Source organism: Saimiri boliviensis, chromosome 11 (assembly GCF_048565385.1).
Source record: "Saimiri boliviensis isolate mSaiBol1 chromosome 11, mSaiBol1.pri, whole genome shotgun sequence".
Classification (NCBI taxonomy): Eukaryota; Metazoa; Chordata; class Mammalia; order Primates; family Cebidae; genus Saimiri; species Saimiri boliviensis.
The window spans coordinates 14,603,255-14,622,180 of NC_133459.1; the positions used below are offsets into that span (position 1 = coordinate 14,603,255).

The 18,926-nt window shown below is 55.3% G+C and overlaps 1 protein-coding gene across 2 annotated transcripts; it reads left to right on the forward strand.

Moving 5' to 3' along the window:
* The first annotated feature begins 512 nt into the window (after nucleotides 1-512).
* On the forward strand, nucleotides 513-18,390 carry TMEM82 (transmembrane protein 82). Of its 2 annotated transcripts, none has more exons than XM_074380114.1 (6): nucleotides 513-819; nucleotides 987-1,059; nucleotides 1,158-1,332; nucleotides 2,891-3,308; nucleotides 5,651-5,838; nucleotides 17,723-18,390. In XM_074380114.1, the coding sequence occupies exons 1-6, from the start codon at nucleotides 732-734 to the stop codon at nucleotides 17,843-17,845; spliced, it is 1,065 nt and encodes a 354-aa protein (XP_074236215.1). In that variant the 5' UTR covers nucleotides 513-731; the 3' UTR covers nucleotides 17,846-18,390. The 2 variants fall into 2 exon arrangements, with proteins under 2 accessions (XP_074236215.1, XP_003935023.1); XM_003934974.4 differs by lacking the exon at nucleotides 17,723-18,390 and adding an exon at nucleotides 6,324-6,766.
* The last annotated feature ends 536 nt before the right edge of the window (nucleotides 18,391-18,926 follow it).

Here is an 18,926-nt window from a genome sequence, read left to right on the forward strand (position 1 = left end):
AGGCTCAGGCGGGCTCGGGCTGCTGGAGATTCCACACCAGCCAGAGCCAGACCAAAGGCTCTGGGAAGCTGGAACCACACCTCACAAAAAGCAGGCAGAGCTGACCTCCGGCTGTGGTGGGAGAGAGCCCGAGACCTCGGGCCGAGGGGGAGAGAGAGCCAGACCTCAGGCTGGGGCGCAAAGCCTGACCTCCTGCTGTGGGAGGGCAAAGCCCCAGACTTCAGGCTGAGAGGGCACAGCTGATCTCTGGCTATGGGGGGATAGAGTCCTACCCTCAGACCTTGGGCTGAAGGGGCAGAGCCCATACTTCACGCCGCGAGAGGGCAGGACCCACACCTAAGGCTGGGCAGCACAGATGGACCCTGGGGCTTCCAGGGGGCATTGGGTGGTCCAAAGCCTCAAGGAAGATTTCAAGTAAAGTGGACGCCAGACTTCGGCAGGGACGGAGACCAGAGACCAGAGACCAGCCCAGAGATACCTGCCCCTCAGCCCACGCTGCCCAAATGGTGAGTCCTAGCAGCAGCTGGCTCCAGATGCCCCCTGTGCCTGGAGCTGGGACCTTGTCCTTCTGGGCCTCGAAGGGTTAACGCCCCTGGCGCTCCTCCTCTCCCTTCCCCTGGCCTTTGACCCCTCCCAGCCTCTCCCCTCCACTCACACCTTTGCCCCGTGACGTCCGTCGGTCTGTCCCTGTGCAGACCTGGCCGGAGGCTGGGGCTGGTTCCCGGGCTGCCATGTTCTCCCTGCCGTCCCTCCCCTCCTGGCTCCCCGGCCTCCCCTCCCTCGAGTGGGGCTCCAGCCTCCTCGACTCCCTCCTACAAGGTGAGCCCCTTGCCCCATTCCCGCCTTGGCCCTGCCCCCTTCCAGCTCTTCTCGGCACAAGGTGGACCTCACCCACACGGTCTTCCGCCACCCCCACCCTATGGCCGCCCCCACCTCTGACCCTATCAACCAAGCCTGCCCCCTAACACCCCTGCACACCCCCTCAGGCCTGGTCGGGGCCCTTGGAGTCTTGGTCCTGAACAGCCTGCTGAAAGTTTACTTCTTCGTGGGCTGTGCCAAGTGAGTGCCCACCTCATCCCCCAGGGGGTGTGGCTGGGGACCCACCAGGGGTCTAGGGCGGTTCTGCACCCCTGGCCACATCCATTCTGTCCCCACAGTGACCCACAGCGGCGGCTGGAAAAGGAGCGGTTGCGGACCCAGTGGGCCTCGCTGGAAACGGTGCACCTGGCAGGGCTGGCCTTGTTCTTGACGGTCGTGGGGTCCCGGGTGGCTGCCCTCGTGGTGCTCGAGTTCTCCCTCCGGGCCGTGTCCACACTGCTGTCCCTGGGCAAGGTGAGGCCTCAGGGAAGGCAGTGGGTGGATCACTCCACAGTCCAGGGCCTGGTCTCGCCCCCGGAACGTGGGCAGCAGGGCTCAGCTCCAGCATCCCAGACTCTTCACTGTATTTGCCATTAAGACTGAGAACAGGCCGGGCGCGGTGGCTCACGCCTGTAATCCCAGCACTTTGGGAGGCCGAGGCGGGTGGATCACGAGGTCGAGAGATCGAGACCAACCTGGTCAACATGGTGAAACCCCGTCTCTACTAAAAATACAAAAAATTAGCTGGGCGTGGTGGTGCGTGCCTATAATCCCAGCTACTCAGGAGGCTGAGGCAGGAGAATTGCCTGAACCCAGGAGGCGGAGGTTGCGGTGAGCGGAGATCGCGCCATTGCACTCCAGCCTGGTTAACAAGAGCGAAACTCCGTCTCAAAAAAAAAAAAAAAAAAAAGACTGAGAACAGAGGCTTCAGGACGCACCCTTGGGTTTGGTTGCTGAAGCGGCCACACTCACAGGGGATACGGTCCCAGTCCCAAGATGACAAGAGCGACAGCTCCTGTGGATCAGGCTCCCCCGCCCGATGCCAGGCCCTGCACCAAATGTGTTTCGTGCCTCACGTCATCCTCACAGCCACAGGGGTGAAGGTTTGCTGGGATTCCCCATTTCACAGATGGGGGAACTAAGGCTCAGAGAGATTATGTGGCTTGTCTATGGTCAACAGGCAGAGTCAGGCTTTGAACCCAGGGCTCTGAGATTCTGAACCACCACCCTTCAGCTAACAGGTGGGCCCCAAGTACTAAGATGTGACTGAAGGCCCAGCATGGTAGCTTACACCTGTAATCCTAGCACTTTGGGAGGCTGAGGAGGGCAGATCACCAGAGGTTAGGATTTCGAGACTAGCCTGGTCAACATGGAGAAACACCATCTCTACTAAAAAAATAAAATAAACAGGTGGCTCACACCTGTAATCTCAGCACTTCGAGGGGCCGAGGCAGGTAGATCATGAGGTCACGAGTTCAAGACCAGCCTGGTCAACATGGTGAAACTCCATCTCTACCAAAAACACAAAAAAATTAGCTGGGCATGGTGGTGTGTGCCTGTAATCCCAGCTACTCAGGGGGCTGAGGCAGGAAAATTGCTGAACCTGAGAGGCAGAGAGGTTGCAGTGAGCCAAGATCAAGCCACTGCACTCCAGCCTGGGTGATAGAGCATGAGTCCGTCTCAAAAAAAAAAAAAAAACAATTAGCTGGGCGTGGTGGTGAGCATCTGTAATCCCAGCTACTCAGGAGGCTGGGGCAGGCAAATCTCTTGAACCCAGGAGGCAGAGCTTGCAGTGAGCAGAGATCGTGCCATTGCACTTCAGCCTGGGTGACGGTACAAGACTGTCTCAAAAAAAAAAAAAAAAAAAGAGACATGATTGAAATTAAGGTGAGAGAGATGATCCCCTAGGGCTTCATCTGAAGCCGATGTGGCCCCTTTGGGAACCGTCCCCAAGGTCAGCTTCCTGTGGCATGTGGCATCTGTAGTGGGGCGGTCCCCACATCTCCGGCCCCTCTTCTGCCACTCCCCACAGGGCTCCCGGGGCCCTGAGAGGCTGCAGCTCTACCTGCTGTGCCAGTACTCGCTGGGCTGCGGGCTGAGCTGCGGCCTGAGCTTCCTGCAGGAGGGTGCCCCTCACCGCACGCTGAACCTGCTGCTCAGCCTCGGGCTGGCCACGCTGCTGGGCCTGGGCGCCCGGCGCCTCCACCGCCACGTCTGCCGCCTCTACGAGCTGCACAGCAGCCAGCGCTACTGTGGGGTGTGCCTGGGCCTGCTGGCTGGCGTGCACGGCCTCCCCCGGCTGCTGGGCCGCGCCCTGGCCGTGGCCTTTGCCGTGGGTGACCTGGCAGCAGTGGCCCTCATCAACCGGGACTTTCTGACCACCTCGGAGGCCGTGCGGTTCTGGACACCGCTCACCATCTGCTACACGCTGCTGGTCATCTACATGCAGGGTGAGCGCGGGGCTGCTCATTGCATCCACGCACATCCCTCTGCCTGCGCCGGACCCTGGGGAGGCTGCCAGCCAACAGCTGTCACCCTCGACATCCCAGAGAGCCTGGTCAGGGCAGAGGCTGTGTGGCACGGGCAGTGCAGAGAAGCAGCATGCGGTGGGTGCCCTGAGGTGGAAGCCGCTAGATTGGGGCTTGAAGGATGAGTAGGAGATCCCTAAGAGAATCGAGGCATTGGCTGGGCATGGTGGTTCACACCCGTAATCCCAGCACTTTGGGAGGTCAAGACAGACAGATCACCTGAGGTGAGGAGTTCGAGACCAGCCTGTGCAACATGGTGAAACCTTGTCTCTACTAAAAAAAAATACAAAAAATTAGCCGGGCATGGTAGCGTGTGCCTGTAGTCCCAGCTACCTGGGAGGCTGAGACAAGAGAATTGACTGAACCCAGGAGGTGGAGGTTGCAGTGAGCCGAGATCACACCACTGCACTCCAGCCAGACGACAGAGCAAGACTCCGTCTCAAAAAATAAAGAAGCGAGGCAGGGAAGGGAATCTTGGGCAGAGAGAACTGCATGTGCCAATGCCCAGAGGGGAGAGAGGGCATGGCAGCATCAAACAAGCCACTGGAGTCCAGTGTGACTGTCACCTCCACGGCATGGTGAAGGGGCGAGCCTGGCCAGGTTCGAAGGGGCCTATTGGAGAGCCCTCATCAGCCTCATCAGTGTGATGAGACGCCGCTGTCCAGGTTTTTTTGTGTTTTTGTTTTGTTTTGCTTTTCTGTTTTTTTTTTTTTTTTTTTTTGAGACAAGGTCTTGCTCGGTGGTCCAGGCTGGAGTGCAGTGGCACAATCACAGCTGACTGCAGCCTTGACCTTCTAGGATCAAGTGATTCTCCCACCTCAGCCTCTCAAGCAGTGGGGATGATAGACACGTACCATCATGCCAGGTGAATTTTATTTTTTGTAGAGAAGAGGTCAGCTGGGCACTGTGGCTCATTCCTGTAATCCCAGCACTTTGGAAGGCTGAGACAGGCAAATCATTGAGGTCAGGAGTTCAAGACCAGCCTAACCAACATGGTGAAACCCTGCCTGTACTAAAAATACAAAATGAGTATGGTATGGTGGTTTGTGCCTGTAATCCCAGCTACTCAGGACATGAGAATCGCTTGAACCTGGGAGGCACAGTGGCTCATGCTTGTAATCCCAGCACTTTGATCTGCGATTCCAGCTACTCGGAAAGCTGAGGCAGGGAGAACTGCTTGAACCTGGGAGCCAGAGTTTGCAGTGAGCCAAGATCGAACCACTGCACTCCAGCCTGGGCGACAGAGCAAGACTCTGTCTTTAAATAAATAAATAAAGGGGTCTTGCCATGTTGCCCCGGCTAGTCTTGAACTCTTGGGCTCAAGCAATCCACCTACCTCAGCCCCCCAGAGTGCTGGGATTACAGGATGGGCCACTGCGCCCAGCCCACTCCAGGGTTTGTTGCTGTTTTGTTTTGTTTTGAGACGTAGTCTTCCTCTGTCGCCCAGCCTGGAGTGCAGTGGCACGATCTCAACTCACTGCAACCTCCACCTCCTGGGTTCAAGCAATTCTCTTGCTTCAGCCTCCCAAGTAGCTGGACTCTGTCTCAAAAAACAAACAAAAGAACGAGGCCAGGCGTGGTGGCTCAGGCCTGTAATCCTAGCACTTTCGGAGGCCAAGGGAGGCAGATCACTTGAGGTCAGAAGTTCAAAACCAGCCGGGCCAACATGGTGAAACCCCATCTTCACTAAAAATACAAAAAGTTAGCCGGCTGTAATGGAGTGCACCTGTAATCCCAGCTACTCAGGAGGCTGAGGCAGGAGAATTGCTTGAATCTGGGAGGTGGAGGTTGCAGTGAGCTGAGATCCTGCCGCTGTACTCCAGCCTGGGTGACAGAGCAAGACTCCGTCTCAAAAAAAAAAAAAAAAAAAAAAAAAGACCGGAAGCTGGAAACCCGGCAAGGAGGCTTCTTGAAAAGAGGATGGTTGGGCCCACGTGCGTCCATGGGAGAGGCAGAAGGAGTTGCCAGGGCTCTAACTAATGGACTAGAGGCAGGGGTACAGCCAAGAGAGGAATCAGGGTAACGCCTGCACCTGCGAGGCTGCGGAGCTCTGGCCTGGCCCAGTGGGAGGCTTGTGGGCTGGGCAGTGAGTCTTGAAGGCAGAGCATCTGGTGCCCTACAGATGCTCAGAGCAGGGGTGGGGACCAGGAGGATGGGGTGGGAGGAGGGCTGCCTGGGGGGGGAAGATTTTCCCCAGGTCAGGGAGCCAGGAGGTCCAGCCCAGGATGTGGGGTTGGGTGGTGACAGGCACCCTTGTCTCCTAGAGGAGCAGCGGCAGCACCCCGGCCTGCAGAGCCAGGTGCAGACGGTGCTGGTGCGCATGGGCGGTCTCTTCGTGCTGCTGCTGACCGTGGGCCGCTGGCTGGACCTGCTGGGCATCCTCGTCTCCCTGCTGGGCGAGCTCTGGTGTCTGGTGGGCGTCCGCACCCTGCTTGACCTCTGTCAGATACAGGTGGGTACCCCCATCCCATGTGACCCCCAGACACTGAAGCCCCGCTTCAAACAGCCCAGGAGCCTCAAGAGGCCCAAGTTTAAGAAGAGTCAGCTGGGCATGGTTACTCACACCTGTAATCCCAATACTCGGGAGGCCGAGAGCAAGGATCACTTGAACCTGGGAGGTGGAGGTTGCAGTGCGCCAAGATCGTGCCACTGCACTTCAGCCTGGGCAGCAGAGTGAGTCTCTGTCTCAGAAAAAAGCAGAGCCAGGGTGACCTCTCTTGGGAGTCGGGGGCAGGGGAAGCTGGAATCCCCTCTCCTGCCCTCTGTCACCAGGCCAGGGCTGTCCTTCAGGTCACTGGCACCCCCCACCCTGTCCACAGCCCTCTCCAGCCTGCAACCCAGAGGCCCAAGTGGGAGGAAGTGCCCGGGTCACGGGAAGCCCAAGGCCCCCAGGGGGATGGGTGAATGGGCAGTCTCATTCTTGATGCCTTTCCTCAGGACTTTCCAACCCAGAGGCCGTCAGTGTCAACGCCAAGCCAGCCCCTGCCCTCCACACCCCAGCCCCAGAGTTCAGCCTCCTCCTGACCTGCCCCAGCGAGGATCTGAAGTCTGTCTCAGGCCCACCAGGCTGACCTTTGAGGCCTTGACCCCAGGACGATGCCTGGAGGAAGAGTGACAGGGCTGGCCCCCTGCCCAGAGCTCAGTGCAGGCCCTGGGAGCCCCAAGAAGGGAAGGCAGGATTTAGGGATGGGAGACTCTGGAGAGGGGACACCTGAGGGCCCCTGGTTGAACTCTCTTTTTCTCAGGATGAGCCGTGATGCAGCCCCTCAGACCTGCCTTCCTGGGCAGAGGTGGGGGTGGGGGTGCATCCTCAGAAGGGCTCCCCCTTTACTGGGTCCCCTTGCCCTCTTCACGAACAATAAAGACGGTGACTTTCTCAAGCTGTGCTTAGACTCACAAACACACAGAGGCTGGGCACAGTGGCTCATGCCTGTAATCCCAGAACTTTAGGAGGCCAAGGTGAGTGGATCATCTAAGGTCAGGAGTTCAAGACCAGCCTGGCCAACATGGCGAAACCCCATCTCTACTAAAAATACAAAAATTAGCCGGGCATGGCAGCACATGCCTGTCATCCCAGCTACTGAAGAGGCTGAGACAAGACAACTGCTTGAACCCAGGAGGCGGAGGTTGCAGTGGGCCGAGATCGTGTCACTGCACTCCAGCCTGGGCAACACAGCAAGACTCTGTCTCAAAAACAAACAAAAAGAATCACAAACACACAGAGAGGGAAAGAGGCTTTTCTGAGGCCACACAGCTCTTCTGGCAGGGTCCTGGGATATGTGCCTCAGGCTGACCATGTCCCCTGGGAGACATGGCTCCTTGCAGACTGAGAAAATGGTTTGGAGTGGAGTCAGGGGGGCATGCAGTACTGAGGTGGCTGAGGAGGCTGGGGATGGACACTAGGTCTAGCATCTACCTGCTCTCTTGGGTGGACAGTGGTCATGTCCTGTCCCAGGACTGGGAAAACAGCTGAAGGACGTGCAATGCTGACAGGGTGCCCTGCGGTCCCCAGCCCCGACCTTAACTTCTCTAAGGCCATGAGCATCCTTGCCATCTCAGCCTGTTCAGGACCCTGCTTAGGAAGGCCAAAGGGTTGGGTCTCAGCTCCTCCACCTACCATCTGTGTGACCTTGGACAAGCCACTGTCTCTCTTTGAGCCTGGCAGAAGAATTACCACCGCGTGCTGGGTGCCTGCCATGTGCCAGGTACTTTCACTGTCTCATCTCATTTTGACATCAGCCCCAAGAGGCAGGCACTGTTATCTCCTTTTACAGAGTCAGAAACTGAGGCTCAGAGAGGTTAAGTGACTTGCTCAAGGGCACACAGGCCTTAAGTAGCAAAGCTAGGATTTGAATCCAGGTGGCCTGACCCTCAGAGCTCAAGTGCTTTGAATGCTCCCTGCTAACCCTCTTCTTGTTGAAACTCTGGGGCCAGGGAAACTAACAGAGATGAGAAATATGGCACGTCCATTACCAGCACGTTCTGGAATGTGGTTCCAGCCACCTTGGTGCAAGGGAGCCTGAGGCTCCAGTGTTCTAGCCCAGCCCCAGGGCTCAGGGCCCTTTGGTTCCATGGGGATCCAGGGCTGCAGCTCAGGGCCCTTTCCTAGGGAAGGCTCCATAGGGCAAAGGAGCCTCCCAGCCAGTGGCCTTTCTGGAGGGGGTCTGAGAGGTGTAGGGGTAGCAGGGAAGGCATCAGGGAGGGGAGGCCTGGAGAGGGCACCTTGAGGATTCCAGGCTCTGCTGGGTCCCTGCCTCTCGGCAAAGGCACCACACTCACCTGAAGGCTGCTGCTTGGGAGCAGGCAGGGGTGGCCCGAGGATCCTTCATGCTCCACACTCAGCACACCTGGGATACAGAGCAGGCTGCACCCAAGGCTGGGCCAGGTGGTTTCAGCTCATCCACCTAAGAATGGCCACCCCTTGGACAGCTCTGGCCCAGCCTTTGAACCTGAACCTGAACCTGAACCTGAACCTGAACAGGCCTCTCATCCCAGGGTATGGCAGCTGGGGCGGGGAAAATGCCTGTGGAAGCCCCCTCCCCCAATACAGGACCCAGTCCACCCCGCCTGGGAGTGTGCTCCGTTCCCTCCGGGCAGGAAACCTGCCCCAGTCTGGGAGGAAATGGCTCAGTTAGGTAGGCACAGGGCCAGCCCCTTGCCAGACCCAGACTGGGCTCTGGGTTCCAAGCGGGGGCCAGTGTTTTTGCTGGAATGTGCTTCAGCCTCTTGATCCCTGGCACAGCCTGGGCCCCATTAGGGACAGGGCCAGAAGGAGACCGGACTCAGCAGTCCTTTCCTTTTTATGGGCACAGGGATTGTTTTCCAAACAAAAATTGGGACACGTGGGCTGGAGTAGGATTCTTTTCTTATCGAATTATTTTTGTGAAAAGACTGGCAAGGGCATAAAATTAGCTCACTCTAAATGAGGCATTTAGCAAATCTCCACACCAAATGGAAAAAAGCGGCCTGAAATCCAGCAGGCACAGGACAATCCAAATTGTACTGTCTGAGCAAAGCATGAGGCTGGGACTGGTTCCCATGGGGACCCTAAGAGCCTGAGCCCTGGGCCCTGACCACCAGGACCAAGGTCCCAGGGTGAGGGCAACATCACACTGAAGAGGTTAGGGAGCAGTGCCCCCACACTCTGCATAAAGTGGATAGTGACCTCTGGGCAGCTGGGATTGGGGTAAGCTGGCCTCCCCATCCTGAGCCCCCCACTTCTGGTTTTTCTGAGCTCTGGCATTCTCCTTCGGAGGGCCTTGCATTTCTTCACCCATTCATTCATTCAGTAAGTCATCACTGAGAACCTGCCTGGAGCCAGGCATTAGGCAGGCATTGGGGGTGCTGAGAGGAGTAAGGGAAGGTTCCCTCCACAAAGTGCTGCAAAAAAAATTAAAGCTGGGTTAGGTGCGGTGGCTCATGCCTGTAATCTCAGCACTTAGGAAGCCCGAGGTGGGCGGATCATGAGGTCAGGAGTTCGAGACCAGCCTGGCCAACATCATGAAACCCCGTGTCTACTGAAACTACAAAAATTAGCCGGACATGGTAGCTTGCACCTATAATCCCAGCTACTCGGGAGGCTGAGGCAGGAGAATTGCTTAAACCCAGGAGTCAGAGTTTGCCGTGAGCCTCGATCACACCACTGCACTCCAGCCTGGCGACACAGTGAGACTCCGGCTCAAAAAAAAAAAAAGTAAAGTAAAGCCAGGGGATGGGGTGGAGTGGCGGGCAGGCAGGGATGAGGGAAGGTGGATTTGTTATCTACAGCTATGTAACAAATTGCCCCCCAGAATTTAAGAATTTAACACAACAAACAGATCGCCTCGTCTTTCTGTGGGTCAGGGATCTGGGTGCAGCTGAGCTGGGTCCTGTGTCTCAGGGCTGCTATCAAGGTGTCACCGAGGCTGTGGTGTCATCTTAAGGCCCAGGGCCTCCCTCCTTCCTTGCTACATGGGCCTCCCACAGGGCAGCCCCACAGTGTGGCAGCTGGCTTCCCTCAGAGCCGGCCAGGGAGAGGATCGGAGGACAAGTGAGTCCACACCTCGTTCTTTTTGTGACTCAGTACTGAAAGTGACATCCCATTGTTTTAGCTACAATCTGCCAGTGAGGAGAGGTCCCCAGGTCCCACCCAGCTGAAGGGAGGGCGTGAATCCCAGGAGGTGGGGATCCTAGGGGCATCTCAGAAGCTGCTATCACAGAGGGCTCCTGGGAGGAGGGGGCATTGGAGCAGAGACCTGAACAAAGCAAGGGGGAGCCAGACAAACCGCAGAGGGAAGAACGTCCCAGGCTGAGAAGACCACTCAGCAAGCGCCTTGTGGCGGGAACAGGCTGGGGCATTTAGGAAGGTGGTAGAGAAGGGGCCAGGTGTGGTGGCTCACGCCTATAATCCCAGCACTTGGGAGGCCGAGGCGGGCAAATCATCTGAGGTCATGAGTTCAAGACCAGCCTAGTGGTTTCACCACCAAGATGGTGAAACCCCGTCTCTCCAAAAATACAAAATTTAGCTGGGCGTGGTGGTGGGCACCTGTAGTCCCAGCTACTCAGGAGGCTGAGGCAGGAAAATTGCTTGAACTTGGGAGGCAGAGGTTGCAGTGATCGTGCCACTGCACTCCAGCCTGGGTGACAGAGCAAGACTCCCTCTCAAAAAGAAAAAAAAAAAGGAAGGTGGTAGAGAGGGTGAGGCAGCTGGGCCTGGAGCACTGGGCGAGGCTGAGGACTGCGTTGCCCTGAGGGAAGCCAGCAGAAGGTTTTGCGAAAGGACATGAGGCAGCTGACATATACCTTGAGAAGAATCCTCTTGTGGCTGTTTTCAGAATAGTTTGGAAGAGTTTGGAATAACCCAGGTGAGAAGATGAGTGTTCCCAGGCCAAGGGGGTGGTATTGAAGCCCAGCCAGGTTTCAAGGCTCCAGAGTGGATTGAGGGGCTGAAGAGAGGTCAGCGTGGCTGAAGCAGAGGGGGCGAGGGGTGCAGTGGTGGGAGATACTGTCTCAGGGGTGGGTTGGGGCGGGATCACACAGGGCCAGGGTGAGGGGTTTGGCGCTGTCCCAGAGAGCAGTGGGGAGCCATAGAGGGCTATGCACAGAAAGGCATTAGGTGCTGCTTTAGTGAGGGGCTCTGGCTTCTGTGAGGAGAGGGGATTGTAAAGAATAAAAGTGAGGCGGCCGGGCGCGGTGGCTCAAGCCTGTAATCCCAGCACTTTGGGAGGCCGAGGCGGGTGGATCACGAGGTCAAGAGATCGAGACCGGCCTGGTGCGGTGGCTCAGGCTTGTAATCCCAGCACTTTGGGAGGCCGAGGCGGTTGGATCACGAGGTCGAGAGATCGAGACCATCCTGGTCAACATGGTGAAACCCCATCTCTACTAAAAATACAAAAAAATTAGCTGGGCATGGTGGTGCGTGCCTGTAATCCCAGCTACTCAGGAGGCTGAGGCAGGAGAATTGCCTGAACCCAGGAGGCGGAGGTTGCGGTGAGCCGAGATTGCGCCATTGCACTCCAGCCTGGGTAACAAGAGCGAAACTCCGTCTTCAAAAAAAAAAAGAGATCGAGACCATCCTGGTCAACATGGTGGAACCCCGTCTCTACTAAAAATACAAAAAATTAGCTGGGCATGGTGGCGCGTGCCTGTAATCCCAGCTACTCAGGAGGCTGAGGCAGGAGAACTGCTTGAATCCAGGAGGCGGAGGTTGCGGTGAGCCAAGATCGTGCCATTGCACTCCAGCCTGGGTAACAAGAGCGAAACTCCATCTCAAAAAAAAAGAATAAAAGTGAGGCATGTGGGCCAGGCGTTGTGGCTCACACCTGTAATCCCAGCACTTTGGGAGGCCGAGGTGGGAGGATTTTGTGAGCCCAGGAGTTCAAGGCCAGTCTGGGCAACATAGCAAGACCTCATCTCTACAAATAATAAAAAAAATTAGCTGGGCATGGTGGCATGTCCCTGTAGTACTCAGCTGCTTGGGAGGCTGAAGTGTGAGATCACTTGGGCCCAGGAGGTGGAGGCTGCACTGAATCATAATCACACCACTGCACTCCAGCCTGGGCAACAGAGCAAGACCCCATCTCAAAACAAAATAAAATAAGCAAGATCAAGGCAGATCCCATTTTAAGGACTCCCTTTAGAAAAATAATACAGGATTTGTATGAAGATGACTATTTTGGGAGGGGGCAGAGTCTCACTGTGTCACCCAGGCTGGAGTGCAATATCGAGATCTCAGGTCACTGCAACCTCTGCCTCCCAGGTTCAAGCGATCCTCCTGCCTCAGCCTACTGAGTAACTGGGATTACAGGCACGCGCCACCACACCGGCTAATTTTTGTAATTTTAGTAGAGATGGGATTTCACCATGTTGGCCAGGCTGGTCTCAAACTCCTGACCTCAGGTGATCCACCCACCTCGGCCTCCCAAAGTGCTGGGATTACAGGTGTGAGCCACCGCGCCTGGCTGAAAGTTGTATTTAGAACAAGAAGAAAAAGCACAACTAATGACTGGAGACTTGAAGATCTGGGCTCTTCTGATGTCTCCCTGGGCAGTTTGCCAGGTGCGCTTTATGGACTCCCTTCCTAAGCAAAACTACCTTCCCTCCTGGTCTAGAATACTCTGTAACACCCAGAAATTCCCAGCCTTCACAGGGGCCATGGGAGTAAGGCCATGAGCGTAAGTTTTATTAACTTCACAATAAGCCCACCTCTGGCTAAGAGAGAACGGGAGACCCACAGGGGTGATGGCAGGTTCCAGGCCACATTGTGCTTTAGTAAGGAGGGGCTCAGGGCTTGACGGTGCAGAGATAGATCAGCAAGGGCGGATGTTGGGACAGAGGCTGCTGAGAGTGGAGGTTCCCAGTGGGAGGGGGATCAAGGAGGCAGCTGGGGTCAGTGAGGGTTTGGAGCTGGCTCAGGGACCTTCCCAAATAAGGGACAGAGGGGCCCTGACGGGGAAGGCCTAGGGCGAGGAGGGCCCCCTCAGTCAGCTGAGCCTCAAGCCCCTCCTTGGCCCGTCCCATACTTCTCACCCCCGACCCTGGAGCCTGTGCTGATTTGCTGAGTGGACAGCCTGGCCGTGGGAACCAGCACGCCTGGCCAGAGCCAGTTCAGGCCCCTAAACCAGTAGGGGATTAATACCCAGACAATATTGTCACAGCCAGCTCTTAGGAACCTAGGCTCCGCCTGGGTGAGACAGTTGGACACAGGCTTAAAGCCTGAGAGTGGGCACCATATGGCTCTAGCTGCGGCCTGGTCAGTTCCTACCCGGCTTTTTTTTCTTTTTTCTTTTCGCAGAGTCTCATTCTGTCACCCAGGCTGGAGTGCAGTGGTACAATCTCGGCTCACTGCAACCTCTGCCTCACAGGTTCAAGCAATTCTCCTGCCTCAGCCTCCCGAGTAACTGGGATTACAGGTGCCTGTTTTTTTTTTTTTTTTTGAGATGGAGTTTTGCTCTGTCACCCAGGCTGGAGTGCAGTGGTACGATCTCAGCTCACTGCAACCTTTGCGTCCAGGTTCAAGCGATTCTCCTGCCTCAGCCTCCGGAGTAGCTGGGATTACAGGCACCCCCCCATCCCCCCACTGCCATGCCTGGCTAAGTTTTGTAGTTTTAGTAGAGACAGGGTTTTGCCATGTTGGCCAGGCTGGTATCGAACTCCTGATCTCGTGTTCCTCCCACCTCGGCCTCCCAAAGTAATGGGATTACAGGCGTGAACCACCATGCCTGGCCTGGCTTTTTCTTCAAGACAAGGTCTTGCTCTGTTGCCCAGGCTGGAATGTAGTAGCATGATCGATCTTCACTCACTGCAACCTCCACTTCCAGGGCTCAAGTTATCCTCCACCTCAGCCTCCCAAGTAGCTGGGACTACAGGTGTGCACCACCACACTTGGCTAACTTTTTTGTTTTATTTATTTATGTGCTTATTTATTTTTGAGATGGAGCCTCACTCCATTGCCAGGCTGGAGTTCAGGGGCGCTATCTCGGCTCACTGCTACCGCCATCTCCCGGATTCAAGTGATTCTCCTGCCTCAGCCTCCAGAGTAACTGGAATTACAGGCACGTGCCACCACTCCCAGCTAATTTTTGTATTATTAGTAGAGACAGGGTGTTACTGTGTTGGCCAGGATGGTCCTGATCTCCCGACCTTGTGATCCGCCCGCCTTGGCCTCCCTGAGTGCTGGGATTACAGGCCTGAGAGACCGTGCCTGGCCTATTTATTTATTTTGAAACAGAGTCTCACTGTCACCCAGGCTGGAGTACAGTGCCACAATCTCAGTTCACTGCAACCTCCACCACCCAGATTCAAGCAATTCTCCTGCCTCCACCACCCAAGTAGCTGGGACTACACGTGTGCACCACCACACCCAGCTAATTTTTGTACTTTTAGTAGAGACAAGGTCTGGCTCTATCGCTTAGGCTGGAGTTCAGTGAGGACATCTCGGCTCACTGCAATCTCTGCCTTCTAGGTTCACGAGACTGTTGTGCCTCAGCCTACTGAGTAGCCGGGACTACAGCTGCTCACCACCACGCCTGGCTAAAGTTTCTATTTTTAGTGGAGACAGGGTTTCACCATGCTGGCCAGGCTAGTCTCTAACACCTGGCCTCAAGTCATCTGCCTGCCTGGGCCTCCCAAACTGTTGGAATTACAGGTGTGAGCCACCATGCCCAGACTCATGACCATTTATTTAGAACAAGGAGAAAAAGCAAAACATCTCAGAACAGTTTACAGCTATGTTCAGGCAAAAATAAATAAATAAATAAATAAAAGACGAAGAAGAAGAAAAGAAAAAGCACAACAAATGACTAGAGAAATACAATTTTTTTTTTGAGACAGAGTCTTGCTCTGTTGCCCGGGCTGGAGTGCAATGGCACAATCTCGGCTCACCGCAACCTCCACCTCCTGGGTTCAAGCAATTCTCCTGCCTCAGCCTCCTGAGCAGCTGGAATTATAGGCACGCGCCACCACACCTGGCTAATTTTTGTATTTTTAGTAGATGTGGGGGTTTCACCATGTTGGTCATGCTGGTCTGGAATGTTTGACCTCATAATCCGCCCACCTTGGCCTCCCAAAGTGCTGGCACTATAGGCATGAGCCACCACACCTGGCCAGAAATACAATTCTAACTGGTTTAAGAAAAAGTAAGGGAGCCTATAATCACAACCAGCCCGGCCAACATGTTGTAACCCTGTCTCTACTAAAAAAAAAAAAAAAAAAAAAAAAAAAAAAAAAAAAAAATTAGGCCAAAATTAAAAAAAACAAAAAACAAAAATTAGCCAGGCATGGTGGTATATGCCTGTAGTCCCAGCTACTCAGCGGGCACAAGAATCACTTGAAATTGGGAGGTGGAGATTGTAGTAAGCCAAAATTGCACCCTTGTAGTCCAGCCTGGGCCACAGAGCAAGATCTGTCTTGAAAGAATAAAAAACAAAAAGGGAAGAAATGCATTGATTCTGGAGGTCTGGTAGTAGGATTGCAGGCATGGCTGGATCTAGCAGCTTAAGTGATGAAATCAGTTATCTTTCTCTATCTCTTTGCTCTGCTCTCCTCTGTGGGGGTCCATGTGGGGGGCGAAAGTGGTGCCAAGCTTGTATTCTGCCAGCCAACAAGCCCAGAGAGCTTATCTTAGAACTAACAGCCACTGGCCGGGCGCAGTGGCTCAAGCCTGTAATCCCAGCACTTTGGGAGGCCAAGGCGGGTGGATCATGAGGTCAAGAGATCGAGACCATCCTGGTCAACATGGTGAAACCCCGTCTCGACTAAAAATACAAAAAAATTAGCTGGGCATGGTGGCACGTGCCTGTAATCCCAGCTACTCAGGAGGCTGAGGCAGGAGAATTGCCTGAACCCAGGAGGCGGAGGTTGCGGTGAGCCGAGATCACGCCATTGCACTCCAGCCTGGGTAACAAGAGCGAAACTCTGTCTCAAAAAAAAAAAAAAAAAAAAAAAAAAGAACTAACAGCCACTATGATTGGCTGGACATGGGTCATGTATACATCTGCAGAGCCAGGGATGTAGGAATCTCATCTTTTATTGATTGATTGATTGATTAAGATGGAATCTCACTCTTGTCACCCAGGCTGGAGTGCAGTAGCATATTCTCGGCTCACTGCAACCTCCACCTCCCAGGTTCAAGCGATCCTCCTGCCTCAGCCTCCTGAATAGCTGGAATTACAGGCACCCACCATCATGTCCAGCTAATTTTTGTATTTTTTAGTAGAGATGGGGTTTCACCATATTAGCTAGGCTGGCCTCGAAATCCTGACCTCGTGATCTGCCCCCCTCAGCCTCCCAAAGTGCTGGGATTACAGGTGTGAGTCACCGCGCCTGGCTAGGAATCTTATCTTAACCCCAGGCACTGAAAGTGAAGGCAAGGTTCCCCAAACAGAAACTGAATGCCGTTATCAGAATCCGGGAAAGCAGTGCTGGGCTGTCAGGAGCCATGGATGTCCCTTGGATTCCCTTGCAGGACAAAGTCACGTCCTTCTCTTCCCTTCAGCAGTCTGTCCCCCTGACTACAACTTCTATCCTTTATGTGGTGGGGAGAGCTCAGCTCTGAACACCTACTGAGCACCAGGAATTTTTTTTTTTTTTTTTGAGATGGAGTATTGCTCTTGTTACCCAGGCTGGAGTGCAACGGTGCGATCTCGGCTCACCGCAACCTCCGCCTCCTGGGTTCAGGCAATTCTCCTGCCTCAGCCTCCTGAGAGGCTGGGATTACAGGCACGCGCCACCATGCCCAGCTAATTTTTTGTATTTTTAGTAGAGACGGGGTTTCACCGTGTTGACTAGGATGGTCTTGATCTCTTGACCTTGTGATCCACCCGCCTCGGCCTCCCAAAGTGCTGGGATTACAGGCTTGAGCCACCGCGCCTGGCCTAGCACCAGGTATTTTTACCCACATTTATCCCACCGGATTCTTGCTGTGAAGCCACACAAGACAAACCTGGGTTTGTAACTCCTCAGTTGCAAGAGGAAACTGAGGCCCAGAGAGAAGAGATTTGCCCACGGCTGGCAAATGGCAGAGCTGGAGTCACTCCCAGATGCTGATGTTGCTCACAACTGTATCTGTGTCCCCATCTGACGCCGCCACCATGGGGGAGCTCCCTCTTGTCTATGCTGCTCCTCTTCCCACCTTGCCTAGCACAGGGCCCCACACACAGCAGCGCCCAGGAAATAAGCATTGGATTGACCTGACTCCAAGCAGGCAGGGTGGACGATGGGGGATGGAAGATAAGGGATGGAGGAAGGAGCTGAGCGGCCCCAGGGGCATCTGACCTTTAATAAAGTTCCCCTGTGTCCCATTCTCACGCTGGCTCCTCCCCATCTCAGCTTAACCCTCCTCAACTCCTCAGAGAGGCCTTCCCGCCCATCCCTGCCCCCACCCCACTCATGTCTGTCTCAGCCCCTGCTCCATTCCTTCATAGCACCTTTTACTATTGGTCATTATCATTTTAATTTGCCTTATGGTTTGGTCTACCCAATCTCCTCGTAAGGTCTGTGGGGACAAGGACTGATCACATCTCACTTGATCCCACTGGTTCCTTGACTCGTTCATTGCACACAGCAGGTGCCCAACCATGTCTGCAAAGTCAAAGCTCTCCAGTGTGGATAGCAGGTGCCACCCCTGTCCTGGCAAGCAGACTTTCTCTCAAACCTCTCACCCACCCCTTCCCTGCCACCCAGGGCCTCTGCTGCCACCATCCTAAGGGAAGATTGAGCCCTTTGCCTGCTGGGGCCATCTGAGTGGGGAGAAAGCCGGTGCGAGCCTGGCAGTGACAGTGGAGGGCAGCCGGGCTTCCAAGCTGGCAGACAAAGGGCGTCTGTTCTTGTCCAGTGCACTTCCTGGGTTTCCATTGCAGGAAGTTTGGCACCTGCTGATAGGTGACATCGACACCTGGGCTGCTGCGGGCCAGGATGCACCCCTCCAGCCGGGAGTGGTGGTGGCAGTGGAGCAGGCGGCCAAAGGTGCTGGAGGCAGGTGAGCAGAGGCAGCGGGACCCTCATTCCCTTTGGACTGTCCCAGAGCAGATGTGGGAGGCCTCCGTCCTAGAGTGAGTCAGTGTGACCTTGAGCAAAGCCCCAGATCAACCCTTCAGTGCCCTGCTATCCCACCTGGGGGTGCAGGTGGCTCAGGGGATGTCATGGAGGTGACAGCGGGCAGCTCCACTTTTATCTCTAAAATAAACTTCTGGATCATCAAGCACTTGGAAAGGGGTTCTACAGCCAAAAGCTCCTGAAAACCCCCAGATCACACCTTCGTCCTTTGAGTCCTTCCTGTGTCTGGCGTTGGGTGTTTCCCTCCCAGTGGAGGGTATGGGGAAGTCTCCTCCAAACGATGCTGCAAAGCTTGGGGGCTGGGAGCAGCAGGGTATCACTGCCAAGCCAGGACTGAGCCAAGGGGGGACTCAAACAGCCCTGAGCTGCAGCCTCGCCCTGCTGCACAGAACTCTCACCACCTCCAAGTCCCAGCTTCCAAATCTGTGAAGGGTGGCAGTGGTACCTGTTCCTGAGACTAGCAGAGCTGTGTGCCCAGGGACATGGCGGCTCTGGTTTGAATTCAGCTCTGTCATTTGCCCCTAGTGTAGCCTTGAGCCTCTCAGGGCCGGCCTCCGTGTCCTTGACTGTGAAGAGGAATCATCAGCCCTGGCGCCCGGGGCTCTTGTGGGATTCAGAAGGGAATGAGGATGGGCGCCAGCACCGAGAAAGCCCCCACCGACGGCAGCTGCTGGGACCGCTGCTGTTACTGCAGTTTGACTGTGGGGATCAAATGGGAAAGGGGTGACAAGAGGGATGGGAGGGGTGATGATTGGTGGGAGAGGGCGAAGGCACCCTCCTTCCACCCTTATAAACCAGCCTCCCTCAGAAATAGTCCCAGAGCCACCCTGGAGGGCTGACTGTAGCTGTGGGGCCGCAGGAGAGGGCCAGATGCTGCCTGGCCGCCCCGCAGATGGCGCTGGGTCCAGCGCTCCTCCAGACTCAGCCACTGTGGCTTTAATCAAAAGAACAATCTGTTTGCCTCTGAATCAGACCCAGATTCCTTTCCCCACAATGCTCCTGAGGCCT

Bases quoted from the DNA above. Each gene is read 5' to 3' on its own strand.
- TMEM82 (XM_074380114.1), top strand. From the start codon at position 732: ATGTTCTCCCTGCCGTCCCTCCCCTCCTGGCTCCCCGGCCTCCCCTCC. The intron at 1,060-1,157 runs GTGAGTGCCCAC...CTGTCCCCACAG, and splicing joins TTCTTCGTGGGCTGTGCCAA to TGACCCACAGCGGCGGCTGG. The intron at 3,309-5,650 runs GTGAGCGCGGGG...CTTGTCTCCTAG, and splicing joins GCTGGTCATCTACATGCAGG to AGGAGCAGCGGCAGCACCCC.